General features: G+C 62.3%; 2 protein-coding genes across 5 annotated transcripts in view; both read left to right on the forward strand.

Moving 5' to 3' along the window:
- The window catches only part of DLGAP3 (DLG associated protein 3), a 61,184-nt gene extending 54,034 nt beyond the window's left edge, over positions 1-7,150 (forward strand). For all 4 annotated transcript variants that reach the window (XM_038557971.1, XM_038557970.1, XM_038557969.1 and 1 more), the window contains 4 exons: positions 4,070-4,554; positions 5,397-5,488; positions 5,695-5,838; positions 6,827-7,150. In XM_038557971.1, the coding sequence (XP_038413899.1) occupies positions 4,070-4,554; positions 5,397-5,488; positions 5,695-5,838; positions 6,827-7,045 (940 nt within the window). In that variant the 3' untranslated portion in view covers positions 7,046-7,150. The remainder of the gene's footprint in view (positions 1-4,069; positions 4,555-5,396; positions 5,489-5,694; positions 5,839-6,826) is intronic.
- Positions 7,151-12,052: 4,902 nt separating this feature from the next.
- On the forward strand, positions 12,053-16,935 carry SMIM12 (small integral membrane protein 12). The gene is given in 2 exon segments (NM_001313885.1): positions 12,053-12,100; positions 16,033-16,935. A coding segment is annotated over 1 exon segment (279 nt). The 5' UTR covers positions 12,053-12,100; positions 16,033-16,037; the 3' UTR covers positions 16,317-16,935.
- Positions 16,936-26,423: the final 9,488 nt, after the last annotated feature.

The following is a 26,423-nucleotide window of genomic DNA, read 5'->3' on the forward strand; positions in this document are numbered from 1 at the left end:
TTCCCCGCCTCCTTTCCCTCACCTCTGCCACCGGTCCTGCCTGAGGCTGAGGCGGTGTCTCCCCAGGTAGGGCCGCCCCCCCACCCCCGGTCCTGGAACGGGCTGCAGGGGTGTAGACGCCGGCCCCCACCACCGCGCTGGACCACGCTTGGAACCGCCTGGCCCGGGAGGGGGACTGAGTACGGTTTGACTGGAACCCTCGGGCTAGCGCGACTGCCTGCATGGACGGGGTGGTGATGCAGCCCCGGAGGGCCGGTCCTCGGACCCCGGCCTCTTTCTCCGCGACCTCGGACCGGTTTCCCTTTACAGGTTGGTGGTTTCCCCTCGAGGCTGTGGGGCCGCCACAGCCCCCCAGCGTGGAACAACACGTGCTTACTGTCCCAGATCCCCAGGGCTCGGGCGCCTGAGTGTGCCTCACAGGGCTAACGCCACTCTGTAGGCAGCGCCGGCGCCCTCGGCACCCCCAGGAGCAATCCTCCCTCCGTCACCTTCCCCTGTGTCCGAGGTTACGCACTGTCCCTGGCTCGTGGGCTGCCTTCGCCTTTGGGGCCGCGGTGGCAGGGTGAGTCCCCACATCCCAGCCTGGGTCCCCCTCTTTCCTTATGGGGACCTTTGTGATTCGGCTGGACGCACCTGGGTAGTGCAGGCTCTTCCCATCGTCTCGGGACCCTTAGCGTCGTCGTATCTGCAAAGGCCCTTTTGTCGTGGAAGGCGACCTGTTCGGAGCTGCCAGGAACTAGGCTGTGGACCTCTTGGAGTGTGACTCTGCGGTCCCCGCAGCTTCCATCCTCTTGAGCAAGGCGCGGGGGAACCATCCTAAATCAAGCATCCCTCTCCTCCCCCTTGGAACAATCCCCCCCCCCCCCCCCAGATGGAGAGCTCACTGACAGATAACCTTCCTGGAAGGTACACTGTCTCCCCTTTTCCTCTTTTCTCAGCTAAGCTCTTTGAATTGTCTTGCTCAGTTGTCCCTCCTGACGACCTTCTGTCCCCTGCGTCCGCCCTCGGACTCTGCCAGACTGACTCCTGCCCTGGCTGCCGGTGGCTTCCATTTGGCCAAATCAGTGGACATCTTCCGTGGGCTATGTTTCCCATGTTGACAGCTCACACCCTTCTTGAGACCCTTGTCCCCTCCCTGCTGGCCTTTAGCTGACTTTGTCCTGGTTTCCATCCTCTTCTCCTTTGGCTTAGACGCCGCTGGGGCTACATCATCTCCACCTGCCCCTGAAATGTCCACGTTCCCCAGGGCTCTGCATCTTTGTTTCATGGCTCTTTTCTTGGGCGATCATGTCCCATGCTGCTGGTTTGATTACTTATTTTTATCTTTAGTTTTTTTTTTTTAAAGATTTTGTCATTCAAGTCATCTCTACACCCAGCGTGGGGCTGGAACCTATGACCCTGACATCAAGAGCTGCACGCTCCACTGACTGAGCCAGCCAGCTGCTTCTCACGGCTGGTTTTGTTATTAATTTACATTTTTTTTAAATTTTATTTTTCTTTCAAGTTTTTATTTAGGTTCAAGTTAGTTGATGTACAGTGTAGTATTGGTCTCAGAGCTATCAGCTCTCAGGTCTCAGAGCTTAGGGATTCATCTTTTACATGTAACGCCTCGCGCCTGTTACATCGGGTGCTCTCCCTGATGCCCGTTACCCCCACCTGCCGCCCCTCCAGAAACCCTCAGTTTGTTCTCTATGGTTAAGAGTCTCTTAATGGGTGATTTTCAAAAGCACTTGCCCAAGCTTGACTGGCTCCTGCTGGACCTGTGCCGATCTCTGGCCCCCGGCTAGGAGTCCTGGTGAAGACTGCGCTCCTCATAATCCCGAGCTTCTCAACTTGTTTTGATCTTCCACGAGATGGACATGGTGAAGGGGCCTCCTTGAGGTAGAGGCTTGAGGACCATGGAGCCTGGGGCGCGTATGCTGCTTCTGTTCTGGACCCCGTGGCCTGCTTCCATCCAGACAGAATGTGATCCCCTCAGGACCCTGGGAGGATGGGTGAAAGGCTGCAAAGGCAGGGGGCTGAAGGACAGGGGCAGTCAGCAGGCTCACAGAGGAAGAGAGGACGGGAGCCGGGAATGGACGGGGAGGGAGGAAGGCCATTTGAGAATGGGGAATAGCACAGGTGAAGGCTTAGAGTCCAGCCCACTAGAATCTACTTGGGGAACAAGGAGGATGCAGGCGGGATGGGGCTGGGGAGGACGACTGCTTCCAGTGTAGATGCTGGTGTTGGGTGAATGCCAGCAGAGGAAGCTTGAACTTTATCTTGTTGGCAGTGGGAGGCTCACGAGAGGGTTTCAGGCAGGGGAGTGAGGTGGGCAGGGGGGTCCGCTTTGGGACGACGGCCCCAGATCTGAGTGGACTGGTGAGTCCCTGATGGGACAATATGCAAGCTGTGATTTTTGAGAGAGGAGGTACCTTGGCGAGTACCGGTCCATTCCCATCGTTTTAGTAGTATACATGTGCGCACGTGTATTTATACCTAATCGTATGTACCGTACGGTATATTTTACAAACGCACGTAGACAGGGTGAGGGACTTCCCAGAGGCATGTAGCAACAAAAGCAGCATCAGAACTCCGATCTGACTCCCCATCTAGTGCTCTTCCTTGGTGCTGAGTGGAGACGGAGGTATGTCGAAAGGAGCCTGATCCCATAGAGGGCAGAGGCTGGTTCCAGTCCTGACCAGGGCAGGACAGGGCGGATGCTGGGGTGAAGACCGGGGTGAAGTCCGTGTGGGAGGCAATGTGGCTATGTTCTCGTGCTCTCTCCCTCCCCGGGTGGGGGTGGAGACACAGGGCTTGTTGGAGGCTGCACATGAGTGCATCTCTCTTTCCTGGGTCCTGCAGCATCCTTCTGGGCCTGGTTTCTATGGCAACAGGCTCCCAGCAGGCAGCCCGCCAGCTGGAGGGAAGCAGGCAGGCAAGGCAGGCGGCCTGGAGAGGAGGCCTGGGCAGCCAGCGCAAGGCTGAAATTGTGGCAGTTGGAGACTCTGGGGAGGCTGGAAGTTGCCCCCCCCCCCCGAAGAGCTGCCCCCTTCCCCGAGTCCTGCTCTCTTTAGGCCATAACGGGGTGCAAGTGGCTTAAGACACATGGGTGCTTTATTTTATGGTCCTGACATTTCCAGACATCAAACTTGCGTCGACCCCTCCCCACCGCCCTCCCGTCTGCTGCCTCCCACTTCTTCAAGGACTGTCTGACCGCAGCCCCGCGCTTCAGGGGCAGCAGGCTCTGCAGAGGCAAGAACGCTGAACTGAGTTGGTTGGGGGTGGGGGGCGGGATGACAAAGAACAAGGCCAGTTGACTTTCTGTGTTGCAGAGGATTTGCATATTAACTCATAGACAAGAAATTTCCAGGCCTCCTGTCATTCCTGCCAACAACTTAATTCAGCAACACTGGCGCTGGCTGACTGTGTCTGGCCAGGCTGGGCTGAGCCACAGGGTCCCCAGGGGGACGTCCTTTCAGCTGCAGGCTCCTCCCTGCTCCGGGGCTCCCCTCCGAGGCCAGGCAGCTCTTCCTGGCGTTGGAGCAGCAAGGGTGTGGGAAGTGCTGGGCTGTGGCGGTGGCAGCCCTGAGTCCAGCTCCTGGCTCAGCTACTTGGTAGCCGGGTGACCACAGGGCCTCCCTGCTGGAGACAGAGCCATGCAGGTGGTGTAAGCTAGCGACACATGCTGTCAGCAAACTCTGCTCTTTTGTTAAAATGCTGAAATACTTTTGTGCTGTGGGTGGAGAGCCGCCTCCCCGGCCCCGTGGCCCTTCGGCTGTGCCCCACTGTCCGGCTTCGGCCCGGCCGTCGCGCTCCCGGGCTCTGGCTGCGTCCAGTCGGGCCGCCGTGTGCAGCATCCTTTCTGCCCGCGGAGGACAGGCTGTTGACTGGAACGTCAGCCCTGTCCAGAGGCGGCACAGCAGGCGTCTGTGCCCACCTGCGAGGACGGCCAGAGCGAGCGGCCGGGGTTAGTGTCCTCACGTTGGAGGTGGCTTTTCCCTTTTCCCATTCCTGCAGGGCCTGGGCTGGGAGGGGAGGGCAGGGCTGGCCAGGCAGGGGTGGAGATGACGGCCCCCTCTGTCACCAGGCGGGCAAGGTTCAAGCGCTCCAACAGCGTGACGGCAGGTGTGCAGGCGGACCTGGAGCTGGAGGGCCTGGCCGGCCTGGCCACGGTGGCCACAGAAGACAAGGCCCTGCAGTTTGGACGCTCCTTCCAGAGGCACGCTTCTGAGCCCCAGCCCGGGCCCCGGGCCCCCACCTACTCAGTCTTCCGCACGGTCCACACGCAGGGCCAGTGGGCCTACCGCGAGGGCTACCCACTGCCGTATGAGCCGCCGGCCACCGATGGGTCGCCCGGCCCTGCCCCCGCCCCCACCCCTGGCCCCGGGGCCAGCCGCCGAGACTCCTGGATGGAGCGCGGCTCACGTAGCCTCCCCGACTCAGGCCGCACGTCCCCTTGCCCACGGGACGGCGAGTGGTTCATCAAGATGCTGCGGGCGGAGGTGGAGAAGCTGGAGCACTGGTGCCAGCAGATGGAGCGCGAGGCGGAGGACTACGAGCTGCCCGAGGAGAGTGAGTGGGGGGCTCCATGGGCTGCGTGGCGAGTGGGGGGCCGGCTGCCCTCCGGGTGGGCTTCACTGGGCCTCCCGTGGCTCGGTTCTTCAGCCTGCATCTCCATGGGTGCCCCTGGCAGCAGGGCGAGCTGGGAGCCCCTGGAAGGAGGCGGGGAGCGGCTGCGGCAGCCAAGGCGGGTCTGGGAAGGGGGCCCAGGAGAAAGGGCCGGGCCTCTTAGGAGATGCTGGACGTCCCGGTCACCCAGGCCACGGGGGTCAGGGGCGCTGCTCCCACTTGGCCCGTGTGGAGTCCAGGGCTGATCCAGGGAGCGGGACACACTGCAGAGTAGGGGGCCAGGCAGGGCACAACGTCACGTCACTGTGCGAGGCCTAGGGGAAGGAGGGTCATTCCCCAGGACACGGCCACGGCCCTTCCCTGCAGGTCCATCCAGGGGCACACAGCCCTGAGCTGATGAGGTAGTGACTAGGAAGACGCATGACATTTTCGGGACTCCTCGATGAGTGACAAGGGTCTGCCCCTGGGTGGTCATTGAGTAGTGCCTGGGCGAGCCTGACGGGCAAGGCTGGGGCTGGTTTCCATGTCATGGGAGGAGAGAAGGACATGGGAGGATGAGTGCTTAAGAGATGGAGCTCGTATGAGGAAACAGTGGCGTCTGAGGATACAGGCTTCTTGATGAGGTGGGGTTTGAGCTGCTTGTGGGGACCCGGAGGATGCGGGGAGGTGCCCGAGGACACAGACGGTGCCAGATAAGGCAAGGTTGAGTCATTCAGGGCAGGCTTCCTGGAGGCTGGGAAAGGCGAGGCATCGGTCCCTCCCCTGAATCCCCTCCCGCTCTCCAGTCCTGGAGAAGATCCGCAGCGCCGTGGGCAGCACACAGCTTCTCCTGTCCCAGAAGGTTCAGCAGTTCTTCCGGCTGTGTCAGCAAAGCATGGTGAGTGCCCGTGGGCCGGAGCTCACCGCAGGTGTGTGCCTGGAGGTGCGGCCGGTGCTTGTGCCCAGGATGCAGAGGCTGGGCTCGCTCTTGCCTCCCTGCCCCCCCCACCCCGCCCGCCCCTTCCCAGGGATAGGGCTTTCTGTGTCCTGGCTGGGGTGCAGATCTTCCTGACCGGCTGTCTTTCCTGTCTCCCCCCACGGAAGGACCCCACTGCGTTCCCTGTGCCCACCTTCCAGGACCTGGCGGGTTTTTGGGACCTCCTGCAGCTCTCTATCGAGGATGTGACCCTCAAGTTCCTGGAGCTACAGCAACTCAAGGCCAACAGCTGGAAACTCCTGGAGCCTAAGGTAGGGGGAGAGCGCCTTCAGGAGAGAGGCCAGACCGGCCTGGGGGGGCGGGGGGAGCAGAGGGCACTCAGGGCAGCAGAGGCAGTCCTGGAGCCGTGATGGTGACTGCACCGCTGCCGTGTGCTGGGGCCTGTGCTCGTCACTGCCTGAGCCCCCAGAACCCGGGGGGGGGGGTGCTGCTGCCCCCTGGCGCGGGCTGTGGTCGGAGGGCGCATCCCTAGAGCTGCAGGAGAGCGGGCTTGGACCCAGGCGCGGAGGGCACCCCGAGGCCTGGGAGCGAGCCCGCTGCCCGCTGCCCTGCCTGAGTCGGGCCGCACCCCCCTCCCCGCCGCGGCCCTGGAGCCAGCCCTTGGGGGACACCGTCGGCGCCGGGGGGCGCCCTGGTTCGTCCTTTGTAGCGAAAAGCCGCTTTGGCCTGGTTCGCGATCCCAGGCTCGGGCGTCGGAGGCGCGCGGTGGGGGCCGGGGCGGGGCCGGGGTGGAGGGGGCGGGGCCCGGGGGCGGCGGGGCGGGGCCGGGGCAATAGGGGCGGGCCCGGGGTGGGGATAGGGCCGGGGCGGGGTGGGGGTGGGGGGGGTGACCCGCGGTCTCCACTGAGCCTGCCCTACCGCAGGAGGAGAATAAGGTCCCTTCGCGGATACCAAAGAAGCCCTCGCGGGGCTGGCGGTGGGGGGGCCCTGTGGATGGGGGAGCGGCAGGGCCAGGGCTGGCGGGGCCGGGGCCGGGGCCGGGGCGGTGGGGGCGGGGCCGGGGCTGGCGGGGCCGGGGCCGGGGCGGTGGGGGCGGGGCCGGGGCTGGCGGGGGCGGGGCCGGGGCGGTGGGGGCGGTGCCGGGGCTGGCGGGGGCGGGGCCGGGGCCGGGCTGGAGAGAGCGGGGCTAGGGCGGTGGGGGCGGGGCGGGGCCCGAGCTGGCGGGGGCGGGGCCGGGGCCGGCGGGGCCGGGCCGGGGGTGACCCGCGGCCTCCCCTGACCCCCCGCCCTCCCCCGCAGGAGGAGAAGAAGGTCCCTCCGCCGATACCAAAGAAGCCCCCGCGGGGCCGGGGCGTGCCGGTGAAGGAGCGCTCCCTGGACTCGGTGGACCGGCAGCGGCAGGAAGCGCGCAAGCGGCTCCTGGCGGCCAAGCGCGCCGCGTCCTTCCGCCACAGCTCGGCCACCGAGAGCGCCGACAGCATCGAGATCTACATCCCCGAGGCCCAGACCAGGCTGTGACCGGGCCGCCCGCCGGGCCCGCGGTTTTCGCCCGTACTGTACACCCAGCGTCGAGGTCACTGTGAACGCGGCCGCCCGAGCGCCCGCCCGCCGGCTCCGCGCGCCCCGCCCGCCCGCCCGCCCGCGCTCGTGGGTTTTTTACCTTCCCGACCCCCGCGGAGGCGCCCGGGCCGGGCTGGGGCCGTGCCTCTCCGCCCTGCGCCCCCACCGGACCCCTCCCTCCTGGTCCGACGCTTCGCCCCCCCCGCCCCCCCCGCCCCCCCGCCCCGCACCATCTCTGCCATCACGTCCCTCCCCCTCCACGGGCCGGGCCGGGCCGGGTCCCCCATCTGGGCTCTGCGTCCCCCACCCCCCCACCCCGCGGGGCTGGGCTTCGTGGGGATCAAGCTTCGTGGCTTTTTATGAAGAATCCCGAACCCCACCCCGGAGCCTGCCGCCCCCCCGGGGCTGCGCCCTCCGCCCCCAGCCCGCCGGGCCCAGGGACCGCAGTGGCTGGACCAACCCAGGACCAGGGCGCCTGGGCCTCTCCCGTTCCCCGCTGCTGGGGGGGAGATGGGGCTTCCCCCCACCACACCTGTGGCTGTTCCCACATCCCCTTGAGTATCCCAGGAAAAATAAAACGGCAGAACTGCACCCGAGCCGGCTGCTCTCTCCGGAAGGAGCCACCTCTGACCCGCCTGGGAGCCCCGGGGTGGAGGGCGGCGGGGGGAGGGGGGAGGGGAAGGGGCCCCTCGCTGGGTTTGGGGAGAGCGCTGGGCCAGGGGCCCAGGGCGGGAGGACGGAGATGGGTACTGGGTTCCCTCTGCTGCCCTCATTCCTGATCAGCTGCAGAAACGAGGTTCAATGTAGTGGTGGCACATTTTCTGATGCCTCCCCCCACGTGGGCACTTTGGGGCAAGGCGGCGGGAGAACAGGACTCTCCTGGGAAGCCAGGTAGCAGCCCAGAGCTAGTATGATGGCTAATGCTTATGGGATGCTTGCCCTGGGGCATGCAAGGGGACTGGTGCTTTACCTGAATGTAGCTCCTGCGTATGACAGGTGAGAAAGCTAAGCTCAGCGGAGGTTCCGCGGCCTGTCCAGAGTCACAGTCAGGGCTCAGTGGCGGGCCCGGGTCTCTCTAATGCCAAACTGTGAGCTTTTAGCTCTACGGCTCTTCTGAGCCCTGAAGGGATTTGATGGCAGCCCCCCCCCCCCCCCCCCCCGCCTTGTGGTTTGGCAACCCCATGCAGAACTTGGGGTTGATGCATCACCTGGGGGGCAGGAACAAGAGCCCTCCAAGGCTTTGGCTGCCCTTCTGGGCCACACGGGACTGGCCAGGTCACATTCTTTCATTCAGCAGGCGTCTATCAAGAACCTCTATTGGCACTGGCCGGCACCTGGAGATAGCCTTGGACAAGTGTAGTTTCTGCTCTTATGGCACTTACTGTCTTATGGGAAAGGCAGACAAGTAAACAAGCAGTTGCAGAATAAGAGCAAGTGCTGGAAAGAGCCACTGGAGGCCGGCCAGGGCTGGGAAGAATGTTCCAAGATCAGACACCAGCCGTGCAAAGGCCAGGAGGAGAAAGAGCATCAGGAGTGCAGAGGCATGGCCGTGTTGGGCTTTGGGGTGGACGTGAGGAGGGTGGGTCTGGGTTGTGAGAGCCGTGGGGAGCCATGGAAGGCTTTTGAACGGGAGGGTGGCATGAACAGCTCTTTTATGGGCCAGTGTGGGCGACAGCCTGAAAAGCAAGAGGTCGTATGTACACACTTCTATGGGCCCGCTGGAAGGCAGAGAGGAGCCCCATGTGATCCAAATTCCCGAAAGTGAGTCAGCTTGGAGCTGATCCCAACCAGATTCCTGGGCCTGGTCCAAGACTGTGAATAGGCTCTCTGCCCCCAAATGAGTTTGTAACAATTGTGCCAGGCGGTTCTGATGGGCAGCCAGGTTGGAGAATGCTTAGGTTGGATGACCGTCCAAAAGTTTCCACTGGAAATGCCCATCTGTCTGTTTCCCCTAGACTTGCCAAGTCAGTCTTTGGCTGGGTCACTTTTCCTGAGATTGAGTTTTCTCATCTCTAAAACCGGGCCGCGGGCAAGGTTTGATGTAGAAGATCCTCGGAGCCACCCTTGAAGCAGATACTGTTGTTACCATCGTTTACGGGTGAGGAAACAGGCTTGGAGAGTTTAAAAACTTGCCCTAAATCACGAAGCCGAGAAGTGGCTGAGTCTAACTTCCACACTCTACAGCTCTTTAGGGGTCCGTGTCTCTTCCCAGAAACTGGATTAGGTTTCCGAGAACCATGAGGTGTATGGGATGGGCAGAGGGATGCAGGGGCATTCCTGGATGAGTCAAGTGGGCATCTGGCCGCAGATGTCTGAATCTCCCCATGTGGAGCTGGTGTGGTGGGGAGTTTCTGGATGTTAGGGCTGGGGAGTCATGCTGGGCTCCACGGACAAGAGAAGGATTGCATCCAGTCCCTGCGCTTGAGTTGCTCCCAGCTGGCCAGGCGCATAAACAGAATGATACCCGCAAAGGGAGGCCTCTCCCAGAGGGGCTGAGATGCCCAGAGGACGAGGCCTCTGGCAGTCAGTTGAGTGTGGAAAGCTTTCTGCAGGAGGGGCCTTTTGAACTGGGTCTTGCAGGATGAGTTAGAGTTTCGCAGCAGAGGAAGAGAGAGGAAGATCATTTCGGGCAAAGGGACCGTGTGTGTGTGTGTGTGTGTGTGTGTGTGTGTGTGTGTGTGATCATGGGAAGAACAGGGACTACGGGGAGGTGGCAGGTGCAGATGGGGGTGTAGAGGGCACAGAGGAGATGTGGCCAGAAGGGACCCGAGGGAAGAGAGGAGGTGTAAGCTGGAGATTTCATGTTTTATTCCAGGCTTTGAAAGACCCTTTGGCTAAGAATGGAAATGGACGGTAGGGAGTAATGGGAGGTGGATAGACCATTGAGACAGTAGTTCAGGTGGTCCAGGTAAGAGATGATGATGATGATGATGGTGATGATGATGATGAGTTTGAGAGGCATTCAGGAGGTACAGGTGGTGCTGTAAGCTGGGTTTCGGGGATAATGCAGAGATGGAGAGATTTGGAAGATGTCAGGCTTTTGGCTTAGTGAATAAGTAAAACCATAAGTGGACATAGGACGTTACGGAAGGAGGACTCACTCAGGGGGGACACTAAACATGCCAGCAACCATTTACTGAGCACTTAGGAGGTGCCAAGTACTGTGGCCAAGTATTTTATCCACGTTAGGTGATGGAGGACTCAGAACCACCCTAGGGGATGGGTACTCTTATTGCCTTTGTGTAAACAAAGAGTGTAAACAGCTTTTCTGAGATTGGCCGGCAGCAGGGCCAGGATTTGGACGCACTTTTGATTCCTACGTCTGTGCTCTCAAGCCCCGCTCAGTTCTGTCTGATGGAGCTACTGGCCATCACTTGAGGCCCAGCTCAAGGGGGGGCTCCCCTGCTGAGCCCTTCCTGATTCTTCCTGGGTCCTCCTCTGTGTTTTGATGCATGCTTCTGTTGTCCCATTTCTCACACCCCTTCGACAGTTGGTAGAGTCCTCCGCTTCCCCAGCAGTTGGGCCCCGGACTCCTGAAGGCGGGGGGTGGTCCTGGTCATTTTTGCCTCCCCGGTATCCAGCACATGTCAGATGCTGACTGAACGCGAAGCGTTCTGGGAAATTCTGTTCCCTTCTCCTCTCTACACGTTCACTTAGGAGACACGTTCTGCAAATAATGGTGTCGACATATTTCTCTAAACCGTTCCTTTCCATCTTCGCTGCCAGAGCTTCGCACTGACCCCTTTGAGGTCACAGAGGAGGGGCACGTGAAGGCCTCCTCTGGAGGTGTCCCTTAAGCTCTTAACATGAGCCAGGGCTACTTTGGTAAAGACAGATGGGGAGGGCACTGCAGGTGGACGAAAGCACAGAGATGTGAGGGAGTTCGGTCTGCACGGCGGGGGAATAGGAAGGGTCTAGCCTGTGCCATTAAAGATAAGTAAACAGGCTGGGCCGAGGCCCGTGGAGCAAAGGGGCCAAGGCAAGGCTGGTGGGGCCACGACACAGCTCGAGTTTGGTGTTTCATCTCTAGACAGTTGACCCCCGAGCAGTGACGGCCCAGTGCCCCCCTTCACGGTGGAAAATCCACGCATAACTGACTCCTCCCAAACCCAACTACCGAGAGTCTACGGTTGACTGGAAGCCTTACTGGTAATGTGAACAGTTCTATGTGACACGCACGTGTGTGCTCTATGCCTACGCTAGAATAAGCTGGAGAAAAGAAAATGTTAAGCAAATCCCAAGGGAGAGGAAATGCATTGCCAGTTCCAGGATGCATTTTTTGAAAAAAATAAAATAAAATAAAATCCGTGTGTAAGCGGGCCCACCTAGTTTCAGAGCCCGGTTGTTCGGAGCTCAGCTGTCGGTGATCCAGTAGGTGTGTGCCCAGGGCTCAGCGGGGTCACGGGGGGAGCGAGCTGCCCCCCACATGAGGGGTCACGCAGAGCTCGGGCCTCGCTCTCCTTTAGCGCTTTGTACACCGACAGCAGTACCACGTGTTCTCTGCTGCTGCCTGGCACAGCCCTTAACACGCACCGTGTCATCTAGGCTTTGCAACAGCCTGGGAAGCAGGTGCCATCACCTGTGTGCTTAAGAGGTCGCGGAGGGGGCTCGGCCGGGCCAGGATGTTGCCCAGCTCACCCGGCCAGAGCCGGCCCACGTCCGAAGAGCTCTCGGGTTCTACACCATGGCCCGCTAAGGACATCTCCTCCAAGGCAGGGAGCACTGTCATTCATGTCTGTGGGTGTTGGGGACCAGTGATGATGACCTTGCACCGACGGTCTCCGCGCACGTCGCTGGGAAGCCTCCAGGCCGCCAGGGGGCGCGCGGCCCCCGTTCCGCGCGGCGGACCCGCTGCCGACGCTCAGCTTCCTTGGCCGGGGCTCAGCCAATCGGCGCGCTCCGAGGGCGCAGGCGCAGGCGCCGGGGGCGGGGCCCGGGGGTGCCCCGCGGGCTGCTGGGAGCGGCGGCGGCGGCCGGACCGGGAGCGCGGCTGCGGCTGCGGCTGCGGCGCGGGTGAGCCTCGGGTCCGGCGGCCGCCCGTCGTCAGGGAGACGGCTCCGGCCGCGACCTCGGAGGGGCGGGGGCCGCTGCGGGCCCGGCCTGGCCGCTGGCTTCCCGGGGCTCGGAGGCCGAGTCGGGCGCGTGGGTGAGAGCGGCCGCTGCGGGGGGGGGGGGGGTGCGAACGGTCCCGCTGGTTCCGCGGCTCGCGGGGGGCCGAGCTGCGACCGGGCCTCGGGTCCCGCTGGCCTCCGGGCGGCCCGCTGGACGTCGCCGGGCGGGAAGGCGTGAGGGCGCCCCGGGGCGACCTGCAGCCCTCCGAGGCCCGCCCTGCAGCCCGCTGCGCCCCTGCGGCCCGCTCTGGAGCCCGCGGCACCCCTGCAACCCGCCCTGGAGCCCGCCCTGCAGCCCGCTGCGCCTCTGCAACCCGCCCTGCAGCCCTCTGCACCCCCGCAACCTGCCCTGCAGCCCTCCGAGGCCCGCCCTGCAACCCTGTAGCCCTCCCTACAGCCCTCCGAGGCCCGCCCTGCAGCCCTCTGCACCCCTGCAGCCCGCTGTGCCCCTGCAACCCGCCCTGCAGCCCTGCCGGCCGCCCTGCAACCTGCCTTGCACTCCAGTAGCCCGCCCTGTAGCCCACTGCGCCCGTGCAACCCGCCCTGCAGCCCTCTGCACCCCTGCAACCTGCCCTGCATCCCTCTGAGGCCCGCCCTGCACCCCTGCAGGCTGCCCCGCAACCCACCCTACAGCCCGCGCTGCACCCCTACAGCCAGCTGCGCCCCTGCAACCCACCCTGCAGCCCGCCACGCCCCTGCAATCTGCCCTGGAGCCCACCCTGGAGCCCGCCCTGCAGCCCTTTGCGCCTCTGCCACCCTCCCTGTAGCCCACCCTGCCGCACTCCTGCAACCTGCCCTGCAGCTCACTGCAGCCTGTTTCACCCCTGTGGCCTGCCCTGCAACCCACCCTGCAGCCCGCCCTGCAGCGGCTGCACCTGCTGTGCCACCCTCCGAGGCCCACAGCACTGATGATGCCCATGCGCCGTTTGACCGTCCTGCATTCAGGCGGCGAGCTTGCGGTGGGCCCTCGATGGCGGGCAGGGCGCCCTCGGCCTCTTGGAGCTTCAGGGCTGGGCGGAATGCAGCCAAGAGGGGTGGGCCGTGGCACCAGGCCCGGCCCGGAGCAGGTGGTCCTAGGTGTTGGACGAGGGGATGAGTGTGGTTATCTGGGGACCACTAGAAGGGGGTCGGGACAACAGAGATCTTTGCTGAGCGTGGGAGATGTTGTGAGTTGTGGCCTTGTGCTTGGGATGTTTCACAACAAACGAGGGATCCACGTGGAGAATTGCTGTTTAGGGTGCAGGTTAAGGTACAGAGAACCTCCATGAAGGTAGGAGAGGAAGTGGTGTATTAGGTTTGAGGTTCTTCAGGGTGTTCCTTTTATTTTTTATTTTATTTTATTTTATTTTTAAAGATTTTATTTACTTATTCATGTGACACGCAGGCAGAGGGAGAAGCAGGCTCCGTGCAGGGAGCCTGACATGGGACTCGATCCCGGGACTCCAGGATCATGCCCTGGGCTGAAGGCAGGCGCTCAACTGCTGAGCCACCCGGGTGCCCCAGGGCGTTCTTTTTATTGACTTCTGCTGTTTTATAATTTGGCAAATCTCTGCGTAATCTCAGAGTTTGCCTACAGGGAAGCTCTTGCAGATGGTGATGTGCCAAGTTGATGGAAAAACAAACAAACCAAACAACAGTTGCAGGAGGTGCTCCCCAAGTCCAGGATTTGGACAGACACGGCGCACCTGTCTGCAGCGTGTTCTTGCTGCCAGAGCGAGCACAAGCTCTCTGCCGTTTGGAGAGGCCTGGATTCAAAAGCACGTCTGGTGATTCCGGGCAAGTTCACATCAGGTCCCTGAGCCTCTGTGGCCTTAGGCACAAACCTGGGCTGACAGTTCCGACCTCATAGAGGTGCTGTGACAATCAGCTGATGACTGGCGAGTGACCCGGGCGGCGCTGGGCCCGGTGCTAAGACAAGGGACCCAGAGGGGACCCTTGGAGCTGCTGTGGGTTTCCCCCTGATGATGGTCCGTTACAGTCTTGGGTCCACAGAATGCTGGGATTCCTCCAAAGAGAATCGGAACCAAGTTGAGAGAGAGAGAGAAGATCATTTTCTCGTTGGTGAGGTTTCATTTGTACGTGTTGGACTGGAGAAAACTAAGTCGCAGAAATACCTACAGAGGTGCAAATGGAATGAATGATGTTCTAGTGGAGACTTTGGGGCAAACCGTGTAGCCCTCTGATGATGACGTCGGCCTCACAGTGGACATGAGGGCGAAAGGACGTACAGTGTATAAAGTGGCCCGAGCACGTATGTGCTCCGTCAACGGTAGCTACCGTTATTATGATAACGTGGATAATCGTTTTTCTTTAGACACTTTATTTATTTGAGAGAGGGGGAGAGGGGGGGAGGAGAAGAGGGAAGAGAACAAGCAGACTCTGCTGAGGGAGGAGCCTGACTTGGGGCTCGATCCCACGACCTCAGGGTCATGACCTGAGCTAGAACCAAGAATCAGTGCTTCACTGACTGAGCCTGCCGGGTGCCCTGTGAATAGTAACTGGTAATTATTAATGGGGACCGTCATGAGACTAAATGGCCATTAGAGTGAACCAATCCGTATGTTTCTGTATTTTTTTTTTTTTTTTTGATGTTGTCCTAATTCATTTCAGGAAGCTCTGGGACCATTCTACCTTTTTTTTTTTCTTTCTCGGCGACAGGCTTATACAGTGTGTTTTTTTTTTTTTTAATTTTTATTTATTTATGATAGTCACAGAGAGAGAGAGAGAGGCAGAGACATAGGCAGAGGGAGAAGCAGGCTCCATGCACCGGGAGCCTGATGTGGGATTCGATCCTGGGTCTCCAGGATCGCGCCCTGGGCCAAAGGCAGGCGCCAAACCGCTGCGCCACCCAGGGATCCCTATACAGTGTGTTTTTTACAGAAAAAATTCGCTCCCTGTCGTGTTCAGAGTCTGTATAACGTGTTGGTGACACTTTTAGGAGTTTTTTATGCAAATATGAAGGGTTTGGTTGAAGAGAATGTGTTTTATTTTTTATTTTTATTTTTTTAAATTTATTTATGATAGTCACACAGAGAGAGAGAGAGGCAGAGACACAGGCAGAGGGAGAAGCAGGCTCCATGCACCGGGAGCCCGATGTGGGATTCGATCCCGGGTCTCCAGGATCGCGCCCTGGGCCAAAGGCAGGCGCCAAACCGCTGCGCCACCCAGGGATCCCGAGAATGTGTTTTAAAAGAGGTGTGGCCAGCCCCCGTTTTGTAAAGTCCAGGTATGTCTCACTGTTACCAAGATCAAGTTCAGATTGGGGGGAAAAATCATTTCTCTAACATCCAGAATGGTTGAGTAACGAGTTAGGGTTTGGGCCACTTAAAGACGCTTCTTATTCTTTTTTGTGGCAGAGGAACTACTTATGGTGGAGCCAGGAGAGTGGCCGTGGGACCTCACCTGGTGGGAAGAGGGTGGCAGGCTGTGTTCACGGAGAAACTGCGTGGAGCAGAGGGAGGCTCTTTTCTGTTTCTGAAATGTTGGTTTAAAGTGTGGAGGGAGGGCCTGGGGCCAGTAACAGGCTTGAATCTTCGTCGGGAGAGCTCAGAGGCTCCCTCGAGGGGAGCACGGCCACATGTGGTTGCGTAACGGTCAAACAGGATAGTACGGAACCTAGAGATTCTTCCCCTTTCCCTAACGGTTACGTCTTTCAAAATTTTCTAGACTGTTTCAGGGCCCTGACCGCTGCCTGAGCAGGGCACTCTCTTGCCTTACTCTGCGTGGGGTGGATGCTCAGGCTGCCTGGTGACGGGAGCGCCCCGGAGGGTCGTCTGTATTCATGGGACAGGGGCTGCTGGTTCCTCCCTAACGCTGCCTTGTGCTCTTCTGCAGATGTCATGTGGCCTGTGCTTTGGACCGTGGTGCGTACCTATGCTCCCTATGTCACGTTTCCTGTGGCCTTTGTGGTCGGGGCTGTGGGTTACCACTTGGAATGGTTCATCCGGGGAAAGGATCCCCAGCCTGCGGAGGAGGAGAAGAGCATCTCTGAGCGCCGGGAGGACCGCAAGCTGGATGAACTGCTAGGCAAGGACCACACCCAGGTGGTGAGCCTTAAGGACAAGCTGGAATTTGCCCCTAAAGCCGTCCTGAACAGAAACCGCCCGGAAAAGAATTAACGAAAGACACAGAGCCCTGTGGGCCCTTGTGGGCCACCACCGGCCCTGCCACCATGTCTGCGCCGCTCCAGAACCCACATCTGATTTGCTTTATGGCTTATTCTGGCCCCTCGCGTACCACCCGGCCAGGCAGACGTGTGAGCAGCGGAGGGGCCGGTGAAGAGGAAGGCCCTTGAGGGTGCTGCTGGCCTGAAGGCTCATCTGTCAGGCTTCTGCTCGTCGGGCGCACGGCTGGGAGGACTGTCATGAAATGAATGACGGCTGTCTGTTTCTTTGGGGAGGCCCCCCTGGCCTCACGTGGGAGCGGCTGGGGTTGGGGTGCTGCCTTAGGAGGTACACCTGCGTGCCCAGTTCCAGTGCACACTGGGAAGAATGCAACCAGCTGCCTGCCTCCCGTTGCTGGCTTGCCCACCCCCCTCTCACGCTTCCTGAAATCCTGTCCTGTCAGCTCAGGAGTGAGACTCCCTGGGGAGGAAAGCCTTTTACTGTTCTTGGAAGCCCAGGCTGCGTACCTTGGGGCAGGGGGATATGCTTGAAAACAGTCTCATTCTTCGCACACACCCACCCCCCCATCACTGTATGGTACAAAACCTGATTAAAGTGGCATCTGAGAACTGTCTTGATGTGCTCCTATCTTCCAGATGGTGTTGGGGTCTCCTTAGGAGTCAGGCAAGTGTAGGCATTGCGGGGTCGGAAATCACTGACCTCTAACCAAGAGCTCCGAGGCCCAGGCAGGTCCCCGGGAGCCTTTTTATCATGATGAGAAGAGAGTTCGAGGACTTACCAAATATGAATCCAGCGTAGACCAGGTTGCTTAGTAGTTGCTGTCAAATCTTTCAGTCATACGCAGACATACATTCTCCCCTACAAAAGTAATATGCGTGCACCCCAGGACACTTGGTAGAGATTGGGAAGGGTCGCCCCGCTGCCAGGGCTCCGGTACAGCCAGCAGGGTAGCATCTCGTTACCTTTCATCCACTCTTGGCATAACTGTTTAAGATTCCTATCACCTGTGTCCATTTAACTTTATCTTCTTTTTTTTTTTTTTTTACCTAGTGTTTCACGTCGTCATTTTTCTGTCTTATCTCATGGTCTTCATAATCCTAGTTGTTCTTAGCAGCCGCATCACTGCCCATCAAGTGGGAAGGAAACGGACTTTGTTTTTTTGACAGTTTCCCCGTGGCTGGACGCTTGGGTCATTTCTGGTGGTTCCCCAGTGTGGGTGTGGCAGGGACTGTCTCTCGCAGGGCTCCTTCCTGCATTTTGGAGTAAATGGTGTTCTGGGTGAAGGAGGATGAGCAGTTTCAGGCGTCTGGATGCACGATGCCAAATGTCTTTCCTAAGTGGCTGCAGGCGTTTGTACTAGTGCTGCCGTTTGAGATGTTACAGGTGCTGTTGGAAGGGCAGCGAGAGCAGAGGGCAGGAAGGGGCCTGAGAGCCGGGGTCCGCTGGAGTCCGCTGACCTTTGACCCAAGTGAGCAGAAGGAAATGAGGAGCGCGTGATGGGGGACGCGCCGTCCTTTAACGCCGGGGAGGGTGTTTGTCCTCTTGGGAACCAAGGCTCGACAGCGATAACAGGTGAAGTTGGGACCCGAACAGATGGAGATGCCGGCTGTGACGTGGGAGGAGCTGGGGAGCTGGGGAAGGTGGTGGCCGGAGGGCAGGAGGCAGTGAGTCACTGGCGTCTCGTCTCCTCTGCCGTCCCTGAGGCTCCAGGGTGTGCTGAAAGGAGGTGCTGTTGCCATTAGGGACACCGGCGGATTCCTGGATTCCTGGTTCCCGGAGGACGTGCCAGGCTCTGCCAGCTGAGCCGGGGCGGGCGGGCCTCCGTGGCAGCTTGGTGCTGCCGCCCCGCGGCCGTCCTGGGCAGGCAGGCCGGGAACCAGGAGGAGGGTGGGCTGCCCTCGTGGGCGGGCGGCTGTGGCTGCTTCCAGTGTATGCTGCTTCCTCAGTGATGCCCACATTTTTAGGTTTTTTTTTTTTTTTTTCCCTAAAAGATGGTAGGAATTTAGGTATTTGTGTATGGTTCTTTTTTTTTCATTTTGAGACTTGATATTTAAATGTTGGCATTTTTTTAAAAAAAGATTATTTATTAAAAAAAAGATCATTTATTAGAGCGCGCACATACGAGCAGGAGCAAGGGAGGGGGAGATGGAGAAGCAGACCCCACGCTGCAGACCTGGGAGCCTGATGCAGGACTCGATCCCAGGACCCTGAGATCGTGACCCGAGCCCAAGGCAGGGGCGTAACTGACGAGGCCACCCAGGCACCTGGCATTTTATCTTCTAAAAAGAAATTCTAAGCGTGCTTTTGTGCTCGTGGGGTTGATTTGGCCTCCCAGACTACCGCTGTTCTCCCAGTAAGGTCTGAGACGTATACTATCCACCCCCCAACCTGAGCAGTCTAACAACGTGGGGTAAACCTTAGGGCCCCGGAGCGGCGTCTCCGGAAACACTTCTGCGTGTCCTGCACATGTGTCGTTTTATTATCTGTCTAAGCAGAACTCGGGGGGATGGAAAAGCCACGGAAACAATAGCAGCAGAGTTTTCCCACAGCCTGAGATGTTTTGGGACTTGCAGCTAGGTCAGGAAGCCTGTCCCAGCTGCTGCACCCCTCCCAGGGCCCGGCTGCGGGGGCCCCATCTTTGGAGTCCCAAGGTGCTCCCCTCCAGCCCCACCCCCGTTGCCCCCTTTTAAGTGATTCCGTGCCCTTGGGCCTGCCCTCCCTGAATCTCTGTGTGGGGCAAGTGTGTTAGGACGCGCAGCCGGGTCAGTGTCCCTCGGCCGCCACCGTGGGGCGTAGACCTAGAGCGGGCCTTCCTGCCTCTGCTTGGGAGCCTTCTGCAAAGGCGGGGGGTGGGGGGCAGCGGGGATGCGCGGGGCGCTGGTTGCCTTCCGTCCTCGCTGATTCACCTTGCACGCACGTGTCCGTGTTTCGGGGCCGGCAGTCCTGATTCACTGAGACGTGTCAGGGCAGAGGCGCTCGGGGGGGTCGTGCTCGGGCCCCCACCCCGCGGGGCCTTGCGGGGCCAGTGATGGCCGTGGCTTCCGAGCCGGCTGCCCCTGCCCTCCCCTCCGCCGCCCGGCGTCTGGTGCTTTTCCACTCTCGCTGGAGCCTTTCCTGTGCCCGTGGCCGTGTTCTTCGAGTCAGCTGGGCGGCCGCCAGGATAAGCCAGCCCGGGAGCCCTTTGACTCCTGTGGGCCTCTCGGGGCTCGGGGGTGGGGGGCTGCTGGCGAGCGGGCCACTGTGGGGTTGGCTTCCCGGAGCTCCCTGGGAGCAGCTCGAGGGGAAGCGCCCCCGTCTGGCCTCCGTCTTCCTTTCCCACGTTGGCGTGGGCGTCTCCGCGGTGCTGGGGTGGCCGGGCAGCCTGGCCCACTCGAGGTGACCCTTGCCTCAAGCGCTGGCTGCGTGGCCAATGGCGAGTCCCCTAGGCTCTCTGGGTCTCCTGTCCTCAGCTGTCATGGGGCTGGGCATGCCCGTGTGTGCCGGGCTGGAGCAAGGCTGAGGTGACGCGCAGAGCGAGTCCAGGCGAGTCCAGGGCGTCCGGGGACACTAGCTGCACTCATCTGCCCCTACCTGGAGCCCCTGCTTCCTGCGCTAGTCGCTCATACCCTCGTGACCCTGGTGAGGGGTGCCCTGGAGGCGGGAGCAGCCTTGGCTGGGGGAGTGATGACGGGGCGGTTGGGGTCTTCTTAGGGATCCGTCACAGGGCGGACCCGCTTGCCCAGGAACCACGCCGGCCAGACCTGGGTCGCTAAGCGGTAGTTCCCCGAGTGCCGTCCGCAGGGTCAGAGGCGGAGAGTGGGGAGCAGGGGAACAGGGGCTTGCGGGATGCCCTGGAGAGGCAAGGAGAGCAGGGCCTGGGGTGTGACCTTGCCCTCCTCCTGGCCTTGGCTTCTCTGCCTGCAAACTGGGGGTTTGAGTGTGTTCCCCGCGGATGGAGCAGAAGGAGGGAGAGAGCAGCCCCCGGAGTCCACGGAACCGTGGTGGCCTAGAGCCCCGTGGAGCCTCCCTGTTGCCGCGTCAGGCGGCAGCCAGGCTGGATCACGGAATCGCAATAAATAAATGCTCTTTTATGCCTTCCCTGTCCAACGTCTCTCCCAGTGTTTGCTGAAAAGCAGTGTTTGGATTTGAGTTTTTAAAGAAGAGCAGCACACGTGGGTTTCCCTCCCAGGCTATCCCTGGGTTTGCAGGCGGCCCCCGTAGTCCAGGGTGTGACTGGGAAGTCCCTTTGCTTGTCCAGGCGTCCTCCGCGGGTGGGGACGGGCCTGCCTCCCTCCCGAGCTGCGAGGTGCAGGGGATGTTTGTAAAAGTCCCGGCTGGCTCTCCGTTTGGCGTGGAGCCCTTCCCCCGCCCTGTTCCTCGTGGTGTCAGGGCCCCCCTGCCCCGTCCCCTCCCCAGCCCGCGGCCACCGTCCTCTACATCTGCAGTTCGTCCTCTGTTCATCTCTCACGTCCCCCATTAGGGCCTCCTCCTCTTACCTGAACTTTCAGTCTCTTCGTGGAAACCCCTCCAGGTTCTGCCAGTATTTTGTCCGACGAGGTCCCTGCCTGCCCTCCGCGACCTCTGTGGCTCCTTCCCCCGTTGCCCCAGGCTCCCTCCTGTCATCCCCCTGGGCCGGGAGCTAAGGTCTGCTGCCTCCCGAGCACACGATGCTTGTTTGGACCCTGACGCCTCTGTGTGCGCCGTGCACCCGTGCACCGTGCGTCCTTGGCTCCGGGCCGGCTCCTGTTACTCCTGTTACGCCGCGGGCTTTGGCAGCTCTAGGCCCAAGCCCACTCCCCTAAGCAGGGCCTTCCCTTCCTCCTCCAGCCCCGTGGTCACTGTACCGTGGCACTGATTCCGGGGCGCTGTAACGGGTGCGCCGCCCCCCCCCCCCCCCGCCCCAGGACGGTGGGTTCCTTGAGGCCTGGGGCCACGTCCTGCTCACCTCTCTGCCCCTTGCAGACGGCCTGGCACACAGTCATTTTCAATAAATGTTGAGTGAATGAAGAGGCCCCTGAGTGATTCGGGGTGGAGCAGGGGCTGGGGCCGGCATCTCTGGAGGACGGCGGGGCCGCTGGGGTACCTGGAGGGGCCTGGCGGCCGAGTTTGGCGACAACTTTGCCTTCCCCGAGGCTGGTATAAGTGAACCCAGAAGAAACCACTGGCTTAGGTTTCCCAGGGGGAGAGGGGCTTGGGCGGAGGGCTGTGCTTCCCCACTGGGTGGGACCTGGACCAGCAGGGCCCATGATGAATTTGACCCCGTGACTCTGTAGTGGGGAACAATGTCCTCAGGAAGGCATTCAGGAAACCCTTCGCGTCGTAGTGATGAGCGCTGTGCAGCCGCCCGGCAGGGCGGATGGGGTCGCCCCAAGGAAGCCGCCAAGGCCCTGGGCCCAGGCCCGGGGATCCCTGGACGCCCTGACCAGGGGCCTCTCCCTCAGCCTCAGCGCCACCGTGGGGATCCCCGGGGCGGGGCCTGGGCGGGCCTGGGGGGCGTCTGTCTCTCTGGGGGGCCGAAGGGCCGGGCCTGGGTTCCGTCCTTTGCCCTGAAGCTGATGCACACCTCCCGTATCCATGCAAAGCCCTTTCATTTGTGCCTCCTCCCCGAGAGCTCAGGCGGGAGGGCGACGGCCCTGCTTGTCCTGCTAGCAAAGGGGAGCCGAGTCCTGGGTGGAGTGGGTCCCCCTTCCCGCCCTGTGACCGCAGCCCGTGCCCCTCCGCCTCCCAGCCCACTGCCGCCACCACTGTCCCTGCTCCGCAGACCGCTCTCTGCCAGGGCAGCACCCTTCGAGGGCCTGCTGGCCCCGCGCCGAGTCAGGCTGTGGCCAGGGCCCCCATGGCGGTGGTGCGGGCGGCTCCGGGACCCGCCTCGCGCTGCTGCCCCCTTGTCCTGTCCCCTCCTGCTCCCACGGCCCCGGGGCGCAGACCAAAGATGAAGCTTTCGGGGTAGCTGTGCCTCTGGTGCTCCCCGGACAGTTTGCCCCGCGTGCGGGGGCAGGTCGGGGTTACTCCCACAGGTGGAGCCCTGTGTGGGGGCAGCTCAGTCAGTTGGTGCCCGGGCGGGTCGTTTACCCGCTGTGGCCCCCAGAGTCCTGTCCTGGCCGGTGTTCACCGGCTGTGAAGCTAGGCCGCGGCGGGCGGGGTCCTGGGCACCCCCCTTCCCGTCGGGGAGCTCAGCCCTGCGGTTAGGGTGCTGGGGTCAAAGCCCGCGCCGCAGTACGGCTCTGTGGGGTCCCATGTGGGGCTCAGCTGTGGGGGTGGGGAGGACATGGGGGCTCCTGGGGCGGGGGCTTGTGCTGAGGCCCGCTGTGTGGACCCTTGCATCGGGACCATGTTCTGAGTCTGGGCTCCAAGAGGGCGTGTGGGGCAACGGGCCCCCTCCTGCACTGCTGCGCCAGAGACAGGAGCTGGAAGTTGCGGGGCGCCCTGACCCCTGCCCCGAGGCCCTGACCCTTGCCCTGAGGCCCTGACCCTCGGGGTGCCATGCAGCAAGGCAGGGTTTCCGCGACAAAGGGCCACAGGCCAGGGCACATCGACAGCAGATGTAGATCCTCCCTTTGCTGTGGGGTGCCTGCAGGGTTGGCGCGCCCTGCGGCCTCTCTCTGGACCCGGGGGTGGCTGCCCCTTGCTGCATGCCCGCGACAAGGCCCCGGGGTCCTGTGCGCACACCTCCTTACAAGGACACAGCCTGGGTCGGGGCCAGTAAAGGCCTCGTCTCCAAATATGGGCACACCATGGGGTCCCCGGAGGTCGCAGCTTTAACATACAAGTTTTGAGGGGACACAGTCGAGCTGTAACAGGAGGGTGGGCAGGGGGAGAGCCTTGGGCATGGGTACCCAGCCCCCTGAGGCCGAGGCCTTAGGGTGGGAGCTGAACGCCTGAGGCCGGAAGACTGTGAGCTGATTATCCTCGGGGTCCCTGGGGTGAGGGAACAGTCAGGGGGCCCCAGGCACGGTCCCTGCTTCCCGGGCCTTATCAGAGCCTGGACGCCCTTCCGCCTCGAGGCAGCGGCAGCTGCTGAAGGCCTGGCCACTGGGCTCCCCGCGGGGGAGGTGGGGGGGTGGAGGGAGGAGGGCACCGAGAATCCAGGATCGCTTCTGTTGTTTTTCCAGATTTACCTGCCCCACTGGGTAGGTTCACGCTGATACCCTCATACGGACGTTCCCCCCTGCCCTCGTGTGTGTTTTTGATAAAAGCTGAGCAGAGTGGGAAGGCGTCTCCGATGTCTGCTGGGGTCCAGATAACAAGCCGGCCCTGCTCTGGCCCGGCCCCCCCCGACCCCCGTGTCTGCTGCCAGCCCCCTCCTGCCCAGCCAGCCCGACAGTCCCAGGGGAAGAGCGAGCGCGCAGCCCCTCCCCGTGTCCCCGGGGACCTCGTTCTCCCCGGCACCCGAGGCAGACGGATCCCCGTGGAGACAAGGGAGCTGGCTTACCCGCTGAGCCCCACCTGGGCCGGGTGCCCACCATCGCCTTCGTCCTGCAGGGCAGGGTTGTGTCCGGGTCAGGGGGTGGAATGGGGGTCCGAGGCTGGGCTGCCCTCCTCGTCGCAGGTGCACGCAGTTCCTTTCCTCCCTGGGCAGCTGGCTGACCCCGGGGCCGGGGGAAGGGGACGGTGGGAAATTGCTGAGGGTTTTCTCCCCTCCTCTCCATCTGCAGAGGCCCGGTTCTCCCCGGGCCCCGGGGTGGGAGTGAATGGGTTGTCACCCCTTGACCTGTGCTGCCTCCCCACTGCTGCCCCCCCACCCCCGCCCCTGCCACCACAATGCCCCGAGGCTGATTCAGTGCCTCCTTTATCAGAAGTGGAAAACAATACAGAGCGGCCTGCTGGCAGGGTGGGTGCACCCCTGCCCTCCCTCGGGTTGCTTCACCACTGCCAGGAAGCCGGGAAGGACTTCCCATGGGGGGATGGGACGTGGGAGGGAAGTCCTGAGAGGCCAAGCGAGAGGAGGGGTACACGGCAGCCCCCATCCCCTCTCACTAGCTGGGGGCCCCTGGGCTGACTGCTGACGCCCGTGTACCCTTGTCCTGAGCACGAGGCTCCACCACCGGTGTCACCGGGTGGGCGCGGGCAGAGCCGTCTGCCCAGTGCCTGAGCCCCCAGAACAGGCTCCGGGTTGCCTGCCCTGGTTGCCCTGAGCCGCCTCGGTGGGGAGTCGGGGTGTGGGGTGGGGGGCGCGGCCCGGGGAAGGCCTTTCTGGGGTCCAGCTGGAGCCCGGACGGACAGGAGGCCTCCCGCCCTGTTTCCGTGACACGCAGGAAGGCCAAGGAGTCGTGGCCATCCACTCTGGGGAGACGAGGTCCAAGGGGTGACCGGAGCAGCTCCGGGGAGCCCCCAAGGCCGCGGCCCCGAGTGTGCTGCGGAGGGAGCCGAATGCGGGGAAGCCTTTCCCAGCAAGAGCCCGGGATCCTGGGGGCGGGGGGCGGGCGTCACTGAGGAAGGCCGCGCCGGGCGTGGGTTGGCCCGGAGTGCGTGGGTTGGCCGGGAGTCACCCCGGAATCAGAACCGGGCAGGGGGCTTGCGGGGAGGCCCAGCCGCCGCCCCCGCCCCCGCCCCCCGCCTGGCAGGGCTGTATTTTCGGAGACAGCGCAGGAAGTGGGCCTTCACAATGTCAGGATGCAGGAAGCGATCGGACTATTGAAGGCCACTTCCTGTGAGCTGGTCATTCACAGACATTTGTCACCGGCTATCAGGCCCTTAGGGTCCTGCCATTGTGTGGAGGGGCTGCAAGAGCCCGGGGGCTGCCGGCCGAGGCTCCTGGACACAGAATGCACTATTGTGCTCACCGGGCAGCACCCCGTGGGGTGGGGAGGAAGGCGGTGGGTAAGAAGGGGACGCCTGCCTCTCATTGTCCCCCTGCACAATGGGGGTGGGGGCTGGGGTCTGCTCCACGGCCCCAGGGGGCTTTGGGCCGGATCTCAGCCAGGAGGCAGGGTGATGTCCAGCGGTCCTCCAGGCCATGACCACCTGGATGGCTCCGGGCGCATCCGTGGCTCCTGGGAGCTGCAGGCCTGCTCCAACCTGCTGGAGTGCGTCCCGGCGTGGGAGGTCGGCACACGGAGCGGCTCTGCTCAGGCTCCTGGCTGGGTGCTGCAGGTCCCTCGGTTCCGCCTGCGCCCTCCTGTCTTCCCTTCCTGCCCCCTGGCGACCCCACCCTCTGTCGGGTCCAGGCACGTGTGCAGGGGGACGGGCCGGGGGGTGACGCAAGGGCACACCAGCCACAAGGCTCAGCGCCCCTTCCCTAGTATCCGCGCTTAGGGTCGGCCCAGGGCCCAGCATCTGTCCGTGGCCGCGCCTCTGGCCTGCTGGGTGAGCCTGGGTGAGCCTGCGTCCCCCGGGGTCACCTGGGGCTGCGTCATGGAGTCCTGACGGGCAGACGAGGCTCGGGAACACATGGTTAGAGACCCACGGGCAGCCCCCGGCCTCGCCCTGCTGGGCTGTGACCCCGCTGTGACCCCCGTGACCCGCAGGGCCAGGTAGGGGCCCTCGTGTGGCTCCGCTGTGTGACCAGGTGGACGAGCAGGGACGTGAGGTCGGTCACACACATGGGGTCTGAACCTCGCCTCTGGCTGTGACTCACTGTGTGGCCCCAGGAGGGTTACGGCTTCCGCCCCTTCCCGACCCCCAGCATGGAGCTGCTTCTCCGCTCAGGGCACAGGACGTGCAGATACTTTGGGATCTCAGGGGGTCGTGCTGCCCCCACCATGTGGAAGGGCCAAGGCCGCGCACTGCCCGCTGTCCTGCCCACTGTCCTGCCCGACACCCTGCCCGCCGTCCTGCCTGCCGTCCTGCCCGCCGTCGTGCCCGCCGTCCTGACCTCTGGCCACGTGCAACTATCAGGTAAAAAGTAATGAACTAGAACCAGAGCTTCAGCTCCTCAGCAGCCGCACTGGACGGAGGAGCCGGAACCGTCCAGCGTCGTGCCGTGCCCTCCTGGATGGCCCTGAAAACGCATCCGAGAAGCACAAGGAAATACATGAGTTGGGAGGAGAGACGGTCTGAGGTGAATACTGGCTCTGCTGGTCCTGGTCGCGTCTGCGGGGTTCAGCGTGTCCGTGTGGCGCTGCTCTTCCTTGGGGGACGTAATCAGGGCACGTGTGGGCCGGGCCCCCAATGCCAGGGGCC

This window comes from Canis lupus, chromosome 15 (genome assembly GCF_011100685.1).
Source record: "Canis lupus familiaris isolate Mischka breed German Shepherd chromosome 15, alternate assembly UU_Cfam_GSD_1.0, whole genome shotgun sequence".
Classification (NCBI taxonomy): Eukaryota; Metazoa; Chordata; class Mammalia; order Carnivora; family Canidae; genus Canis; species Canis lupus.